The sequence below is a fragment of the Pteropus vampyrus genome, unplaced genomic scaffold (genome assembly GCF_000151845.1).
Source record: "Pteropus vampyrus isolate Shadow unplaced genomic scaffold, Pvam_2.0 Scaffold62, whole genome shotgun sequence".
NCBI classification, from domain to species: Eukaryota; Metazoa; Chordata; class Mammalia; order Chiroptera; family Pteropodidae; genus Pteropus; species Pteropus vampyrus.
In genome coordinates this window covers 1,707,962-1,717,744 of record NW_011888843.1, presented here as the reverse complement: position 1 = coordinate 1,717,744, position 9,783 = coordinate 1,707,962, and the positions used below count along the sequence as shown (strand labels likewise).

At 32.0% G+C, this 9,783-nt stretch overlaps 1 protein-coding gene across 2 annotated transcripts in view; it reads left to right on the top strand.

Moving 5' to 3' along the window:
• The window catches only part of KIAA1468 (KIAA1468 ortholog), a 102,356-nt gene that overhangs the window by 11,270 nt on the left and 81,303 nt on the right, over window positions 1–9,783 (top strand). For both annotated transcript variants that reach the window (XM_011361067.2, XM_011361066.2), the window contains exon 2: window positions 9,318–9,407. In XM_011361067.2, coding sequence (XP_011359369.1) covers window positions 9,318–9,407 — 90 coding nt within the window. The remainder of the gene's footprint in view (window positions 1–9,317; window positions 9,408–9,783) is intronic.

The window sequence follows — 9,783 nt, the reverse complement described above, 5'->3', positions numbered from 1 at the left end:
TGTCTGTGTTATTTTTAACCATCTATCAGTTCTGTGCTTGTGTGCTGCTTTAGTTTAGGCCTTTAGCTCATAGCTGGGTCATCAGTTTTAGTCTTGTAACTGATTCCTGTGCCTTTAATCTCTTCTTCCATCCTTATTCTTTCTTGATTTTAAAATTTATTTGTTCCTGTCACTCTAAAACCTTTTTAAATTGCTTCTTCCTGTTCAAAGCAACTTTTTCCAACCCTTTTTTATTAGTAAAATTATATATTATAGAAAAATATTTATGAACCTGCTTAGGAATTTTTCCCATTTTTGTGGAATATATGAAAAATTGCTTTAAAATATTTTATTATGAATATATATAACATTCTCCCAATAATTTTGCTTCTTTTTGCCTTTTCAACCATGTTGTCTATATACAAAATCTTTGTTGTACTCACATTGTTTACTCAATGTCTCTTGAACATGTTTTATACTTTCCTGAGTCGGTGCCTTTGTCCCTGTTATTTCTCCTCTTGGAATACTTATCCTCTGTCCTCCTTTTCTTTTTTCCAGATCCTGTGTATCCTTAAAGGAAGGTCCAGTTTATAGTTCTTCCTCTCCCTAAAGCTTCTCCAGCCCGTAGTGATCTCAATCCTCTAAACTTGTTTTACTTTTAATCTGTCTCCTTATAGAAATTCATTATATAGAGACCTGTGAATGTGTTAGTATTATTGAAAATTTTTTGTGTTGTTTTAACTAACCAGATTCTTTTTAAGGACGATAGTTGGAGTTCACGTCTCATATATCTCTGTCTTTTTTCATACATGGCACAAATGCCTAAAAGATAATTTATAAATTTTTCTTTAGCCTGAGTATAGAAAAGAGACCTGTTTTATTTATCTCTGTGTCACCAGTGCTTAATATTGTGCCTGGCAAACAAGCTTTGAATAAACGTTGAAGTTATGTTGAAGAAATGATCTTTAGGTGGTCAGATCCTAGAAATATGTAAGTTTGAAATATTCCTTGTGAAAAATTAGCTTTTCCTTCTATAGCATATTACAAAGCTGAGTCAACGTTGGTCTTTCTGAGGCCATTCACAATATCAAGCCCAGTTTTCCTGTAATCTGGGAGATCTGAACTTTCATGCTTTTACGTATTGTTCAAGGGAACTAGTTCAAAGCTCAGACTTTGGCATTAGAGAGCTTGAGTTCATATTTCTACTCGGACGCTTCCTACTTGCACAACTGTGGATAGTCTGTTTCCTTTACTGTAAAATGCAGATGGTAACGGCTTCTGTTAAAGGGGGTTGTTTATGAAGGTCATCAGGTCAGGTTATCTGCATCTGGTGCAGAGTAAGTGGTCAAAATGTGAAATATCATAATAACTATTATTAATAATAATCCTCTTTACCTGACAGCCATTCATACAGTAAAATCATCCAGCATTATAGAAATTTTAACTTAAGTGAATAGTTTGCCAATAAAGTCTGTGTTTCTCTTCTTAAGTTTAAATCTTTTTTTGAGTTTGAATCTTGTGACAAAGAAAAGGTAGACTGTAATCTAGGAGACTTGACTTCTAGCTTGCTCACATCACAGATTAATGTAACCTTTAACATAAAATGATCTGATTGGGTCATTTTTTATTTGTGTATATGGCTTAATTCCAGTGGCTTATAAGCTGATTTAAGGCAAGAACCAAGTCTTCCTGAATTTTATCTTTCTATTCCCCACTGTGGGTTAGTAAATATTCATTGACTGAATACCTAATCCAATTTTCTCATCTGTACAAATGAGGGGTGGACTAGTTCTAAGATTACCTCTCACTTTAAAATATTTTGAATATAGGGGTCAGTGAACTGAGCCTCAGCATTAGAGAAGAAGTGAGAATCAGAAAATATAAATGTGAGTTTTGCTCTTGGCAGATCTCTGATATCCATCTTTAAGTGGATAACAAAAATGTTTATATGCAACCTCAGGTTTTAAAGTAAGGTAAATTTATTATCTATTTATTGAATTAATATACTATATGTTTCTTATTTACCGTGACATAGCTTTTTTAGATATGGTTTAGTAAATAATCTTTGCTCAAAAAATTGGAATTTTAAAGCTAATTTCTTGATACCATTTTCCTTTCTATTCTTTGTGAATTGGGTACTTTCATGAGTTTTGAATTCTAAAATGCCCCTATTATAAAGTTTTAGATGCCTTTGGAGGAAAATACCAAAATGAAAACAAAATTCAAACAGTACAGAGTATGTAGTGAAAAATTTGAATTCTACTTCTCAGAGTCAAATTGCTATTAATAACTTACTGTGTGTATTTACAAAAACATTTATGTGCATGTAAGCATACACAACACCTCTACATGGACTTTTATATCCACATCCTTTAAAGAATTATTCTTTAATATTTTGCTGTACTTTCCTGTCAGTAACCTGGCACACAGTAGTTGTTCAATAAGTGTTTAATTGAATTAACTGATACTCTTTACCATTCAAAGGCTGGTCAATTTTTCTGATACATATAGCTCTTAAAGTGCTATATAATTTAGATAAAAGATAACTTTTCAAAGATCTGAGACTAATATTTTTAACTCTTGTAAAAGTACATTTTATCAATACTAAAATATTAAATGTAAATATAAATAAGACTACTTAAGCATGTGATTTATAAAATCAGTCTGCATGCCATATAGTCACACTGTGTATAATGGATTTAGTTTTCAGACTAAATAAAACTTGCATACAGGTTTTACCAGTTTGCCAACTACGATGAAAGTCCCTGATCATTTAGTTTCTAACTATGAAGTGAATTATTAAGAAGTTATATAATCCTGGAATTTGAAGAAATGCTTTGTAGTGTACTTCATATTAGAATATGATAGTTTCTTTCTTAATTAAACAGGTTAATTTTTCCAAACTCCTTTTGTATTAGAGCATTTTGAAAGGTATTTCCTTACCCCGGAAAAATATTGTGACTGCATCTAAAGAAGCGTATTTATCTTGGGACTATATATTACCTCATATTAGTCTTAAAATTCAAAGTACGGTTTATTTACAAAATCTGTTACAGGCTAGTCCAAATAAAAGTTGAAATTGCTTTCTACCATAAATTTTTTTTCTGACATGGTGTAATAAATTCTAATGAATTGGAACATTAATTTTATGACATCATAGTATTGTTATTTACAAAGGCACCAGCTCTTTTTCTTAGAAAATATAAAGTTGTTGACTTGGAACTAAAAAATATATATATTTAGAATATATTTTTCAATGATCATACTAATACTTTCTGTTTTATTAAACTATGGTTGCTTTCCCCCTAGGACTCTCCCTATTGCATAGATGATTTCTTTGAAACTTTCAGAGAAATACTATAATGGAGGAATACTGTTTGGTGTTCAAATAGGCACTAATGTATGTATGATTAAATAGAAATTAAAAGAAGAAAGAGAAATACTTAGAAAACAAACGTTAGATAGATACTTAGCATAAGAAAAAATACTCTTCTGAAATCAACAGCCAACATTAGTACTTAACATTCCATGAAAATCACAAATGAAACAGAGAGGTCTGGTATCACAACACTAGAAGATTGGTTTATAAAAGTTAATCCTATTTGGTGTACATGTTTTAATATACAGGTTAGAGACATCAGAATAGCTACTGGATAGCTAAGACATATGACTCAGCGGAGTATGGTACTCAAGTGGAGTTTCTGGTCAAGGCAGTCATGGGCAGACAAACTCATATATCAGGAAAATCAAGATGTTAGATACATGGTCAAAGAATGTGAATAGAAAATTCACACACACACACACACACACACACACACCCCAAAAAAGGTAGATGTTCAGTATACTTTTCAAAGAATGTTCATCAGGAATCAAAGAGATGCCTAATTAAATAAGATATATGTAGTATGTTCCATTGGTAAGATTAAAAATAATGCCAAGTGTTGGCAACAGCTATTATATACTACTGTTGGTAGAACTCAGATTGCTATGTATACTTTAGAAAGCAGTTTAAGCAATGTGTACCAATAGCCTTACTCATATGGCAAATTCTCACTATATAAGTGTCATTTTTGAAAAGCAAGATACAAATTGTATGTATCCATTCTGTTTTTGCAAAAATATCTACACATACTTAGACATGGGAAAAAGAGTTCAAAAAAGAATATCTAAAAATTCTGGGAAAACTTTAATGATATCCCCAATTTTTTAAATCTTATCCCCAATTTTAGTGGGAATAGGATGATTTATCTCGTTTTCTACATATATTTTTATAATTACTTATAATATGCATATTATAATTAGGAAAGCTTTTATTTATGTTGTGTTACAAAACATTGGAGAAAAGTTGTTAGGTAAATTTATTTTTAAAGAGCTGGAAATTTTAGGTACTATATATATGGTGATCTAGGAAATCCATTTTATAATAGATCGTATTAGTTACCAAGCAGGTGTATTTATAGGTTAGTGGTTTATTCCAGTCTAGCATTTTAATTTTTGCCTATTTAAAAGATGTATATGTAAAAAGCCTTATAAAGTTTATCTACTATATTTTGAAATTTCTTTCCTTTATTTGACTTATTGCCTAGCTTTGGTTCAATTTCAAACAGTGGAGAGAAACAAAACTTATCATTTAAGATAATAATATTTTCCAGTATTATAACTTTAATTATTAAATTTTAGGAATCAGTGGATCCTCATCAATGTTTAACTTTTTTTCCCTCTGTACATCCAAGTTTTTGTCAATATTTTATTGTGATAATTTTAAAACTTAAAAATTGAAAGAATTTTTAATACCCACGTACCCACCACCTAGATTCTACAATTAATCTTTTACTATACTTGTTTTATTTTGTATCTGTACATCTCTCCAATTCTCTATGCATCCAAAAATCTGTCTTATTTTTTATGTATTTTACATTAAGTTACAAATATCACTGATAATTCCTCTAAGTGCTTTAGCATGCATATCATTAGCTAGAGCTCAATATTTTGAATCTTTTTTTTCTTTTGAGGCAAAATTTAAAGACAATAAAATATATAAATCTCAAGTGTACCATTTGATGTTTCAACAAATGAATACACCTGTGATAACCCAAACTCCTGTCAATATGTGGAAGATTAACCGTCACTCCAGAAAGTTCCTGTATGCTCCTTCAGTTAGTCAGTTCCCACCCCTTCCAACTCCACACTCCCAACACCCACTATTATGAGTTTGTTGTCATTAATTACTATAGCCCGTTGTAAAACTTTATGCAAATGAAGTTATACAGTATGTACTCTTGGGTAAGGCTTCTTTCATTCAGCTAAAGCATTGATATGATTTACTCATTTTGTCTATTTCAGTGTTTTTGTTTTTTTTGATTGCTGAGTTGTGTTTCTGAGTTCCATTTTTAATGTGAACTTGAGACTACTGTGGTTACTGTTATGTGATGTTTTTTGGCTTACGATTAAATGAAATGCTGTCGTGAGGGATACTGTAATATTTGGTTTTCTGTCATTCTTATTTATGTTGTCTTCAAATTTAAGTTAATATCAAATTATTAGTTATCAGATGCAGTTAAACTGCCAGGAAATTAAATGCTTCTCTGGATAGAAACATAGTGTTCTAAGATGAGTGCTGGATGTAGAATTTCACTTAGTTCACCTTAATAGGACTTTAAAGATAAGCGCTACATCGATTATTCATAGCTCTGTTCTAAGTTAACCATTTCGATTGTTGGCATGTACTAATTGTTTTAAAAGGGTGTAGGGGAGTCCCAAGCGGAGTCCAAATCTGTATTCCTGAAGCTTGGATTTATTTGTCCAGATTGTGCTTTCTGAACACAGATAATCTGTTTCCTTAGATCAATATATAAAACATTAAGTACTATGCGAAGTAGCCCAGTTTGGTGAGTTGACCTTGCCTCTCTAATTTGTCCCTTTTTTGCATTAGCTAGATACACACCCTTAATAAGTATCAGCTTTGATTTCTGTATTTAAGTGAGAATGTTTACATAATGTGTTCTGTTTATGGACACTTAAAAATCTGGCAAAGCTAAGGACTTTCTCCACCACCACCATGCACTTAAAACACAGAACCTCTGAAGCGTCTCCATTCACCCCTTGCATCCCAAATTACACATTCAATAAAATAAGTCTTAAAGAGTAATTTTGTATTCTCTCTTTTACTTAACCCCATATGCATTTCTTTACCAGGACTTGTTAGTTACACACCAAAAAATAACCCAGTTCTGACTTCTTCCCATGATTCTGCTGCCACTCCAGTCCTAATCTGATCAATTCTCACCTCCCATGACTTTAAAAGCCTCTTAACTGGTCTCTCTGCAAACCACTTTTCTTACAGCAGCCAAAATGATTTTCTAAAAATGTGTGTTTTTGTTGTTTCCCATTATACTTGGAATAAAATTCAGACTGTTTTCAAATTGTTTACACTGGCCTCTGTTGTTCTCAACTCAGGTTTGCCTGAAACTGTTTTACCTCATTCTGGTCTCACCTTTTCAGAAGGGCTTGCCCAGAGCACGCTAATATTGCTCCCCAGCCTATAGCCACCTACTGTTCTGGCCTTGTCTTCATTTTTTTTATACCATTTTGATCATTATCTGATTTTTTTTTCTTTTTTTACTTAATTATTGCTTTCTTTCCCACTAGAATATTCTCTAGAAACAGGGACCTTGTCAGTCATGCTGACAGAATCTCCTGCACTTAAGATTGTGCCTGAAAAATAGTAATAGGTTATTAAGTATTTTCAAATATTAAGTACAGCTCCATATGTCTTTATCTAATTTGAATATTTGAATCTCTTTATTGTTTTCTATACAGTTTAACAGCAATAGATTTTTGTAATAATGATCCAATACTTGCAGAATTGTACAGTGTCTTCTGAGTAAGAAAGCTAGGTTGTTAGGTACTCTCTTGTAAACAGTAGAAGATTGAGTTAATGTTTACCAAGGAGGAACCACCCTAAAAAGCTGAGTTTTCAACAGTAAGCAATTCTACAGGTGTAAAATATAATATAGAAGCCATTTCCTTGTAAAATTGATTTTATTTATAGCCTGGTTCACTCCTATAAACTATTATAAAATGTCCTTCCTGGCCCCTTGGAACTTTTTTGTACATTGTAACTTTACTATTTATACCACACTTGTCTTGTACTTTGATAATACACTTGTCTGTTCTTTTCCTCATTTGTTGACTTGGACATTTATTCTTTAGGGCTAGGTTCAAAATAGTTGTCGATTGAAGGCTTCCATGGCCCCATTGAATCTGGAAGTCTATACAAATCTTTTGCCCATTTGGAAATTGTGCTGACTTTTTTTATTGGGTTATAAGAGTGCTTTCTATTATGAGGATGTAAGTCCCTTATCCTATGCTCAATTTGCAAATATTTTATCCTGTTCTGCGGGTTGCATTTTGACTTTCTCTATGGTGACTTTTAAAGCACAAAAGGTTTTAATTTTGTTGAAATCCAGTTTATCAAATCACTCATCTCTTGTATTAGTTTCCTATGGCTACTATATAAAGAAAATACAAATGAGTTTAAAACAATACAAATTTATTATTTTACAATTCTGTAGTTGAGAAATCTGAAATGTGCCTTGTGATGGGCTAAATGGACTAAAATCAAAGTGTCAGCAGTTCTGTATTCTTTTCTGGAGGCCCTGGAGGAAGGCTTTTCCTCTTTCTAGAAGCTGCCTGTACTCCTGGGCTTGTAGCCCTCTTCCACTTATAGGGACCTTTGCTAGCACATTGGTCCAACCTGAATAATCCAGGATAATCTCTCTATTTTAAGGTCAGGTGCTTTAAAGAATAAGGTTCTCAATATTTGCAAAAGCAGAAAGAAAAAAAGCCAGCTAGAACTTTTTTAAAAGGGATTTAAGGGACTTCATTGAATCTATATATTATGGATTATTGCTATCCTAATATGGATCTTTTGATTTATGAGCTTAGGATGTCTTTACATTTATTTAAATCATCTTAATTTCTTTCAGTGCTGTCTTATAGTTTTCAATGTACAAGTCTTAACACTTTTATTGTTAAATTTATCCTTAAGTATTTTATTCGTTTGGATGTTATTGGAAATGAATTTGCTTTCTTAATTTTGCTTTTGGATTGTTCATTACCTGTGTATAAAAATTTAATTGATATTTGTATGTTGATCTTGGGTTCTGCAACATTGATAAAAGTATTTATTAGGTCTGGATTCTTTAGGAGTTTTTTATATTCAAAATCATGTCATCTGTGAATAGAAATAGTTTTACTTCTTCCTTTTCAATGGTTTTTTAATGAGAAATCAGCAGTCATTCGAATTATAGTTCCTCTATATGTAGTGTGTTGTTTTTCTCTGGTTGTTTTTAATATTTTCTCTTCTTGTTTGGTTTTCAGCAATTTGATTGTGATATGCCTAATTTTCTGTTCTCTATTTATCTTACTTGGTGTTCTCTGAGCTTTTCAAATTTGTATATGTCCCATTTCTTGCCTTACCTATAGTAGACTCCAACATGTCAGACCTTTTGCTATTATCGCATAGGTCTCTGAGGCTCTGTGAATTTTTTCAATCTTTATTCCTCTCTGTTCTTTAGACTGGATCATTTCCATTAATTTATCTTTAAGATCATTGACATATTTCCATTTTGTTATTAAACTATACAGTGAGTTTTAAATTTTAGATAACCATTTTTCAATGCTAGAATTTACACTAATTTTTTTATAGTTTCTATTTTTCTTCTAAAATTTCCTATTCCTTTTACTCACTGCATGCATTTATTCCTTTACTTCACTGAACATAGTTATAGCTATTTTAAAATTTTAGTCTGCTAATCGTAACATCTGGATTATTTGGGGGTTGATCCCTGTTGATAAGTGTTTTCTCTTGAGACTGGGTCGCATTTTACTAGTTTTTGTGTAATAAGTAGTTTTGGACTGTGTGATGGGCAGTGTGTGTGTGTTATGTTGTGGACACGGAATTCTTTTCTATTTTTTCAAACAGTGTTTATTCATTTTTAGTAAGAAATGATTTTGTTAGAGTCAGTCTGCAAAATTCCAGGCAGCAGCTCAAAAATTTCATTTCAGTTTTTGTTTGTTTGTTTGTTTGTTTGTATTTAGATGAGCTGGTTGCAATATGCCCTTTGTGTACATCGTTCACTAGTTAACCAGGGATTTGGGCAAGGAAAATTTAGTTATTTTGAAGTAGTTTAATTGCCATGAGCACTTTTACTTTAGATCTTAGAATAATAGTTTTATTAACTGGAAATAATTGTAATTAATTGATTTCCAATTCCTTATTTTGGTAATTAAGTAAAAATCTGTTTAATTCTTCTATACATTTCTCTTTCTTACAGATAGAGCGGGGAGCATCAGTACCCTTGATTCTTTAGACTTTGCAAGATATTCAGATGATGGTAACAGGGAAACAGATGAGAGAGTGGCAGGTGAGTAAGATTATAGAGACAGATATGGATTCTTTGCTATTTCAGAAATAATAAAATAACTTGAGGAATTATCTTCCCTCTATAATTTGGTATGCTAATTATATAGTTATTATAGGAAATTATGTTACTAATTTATTGGCTCCAGGAAACATTTCACTTTCCCAACTTCTTCTTCCAGGGGTGGCATGAGTGGCTGGTTATTTTGCTGAGTTTCGTTTATAGCCAACAATTCACAGCCATGTAGTTATAAAACTGGTGTAAGACAGGTTTAAATTAGCCATAGTTTAGTGCAAGGTTAGTTGGACCTTGGCCTCCTTATTCCTGTGATCCTGCAAACCAGGGCTGATAGTCACATGTTGTACACCAATACAACTCT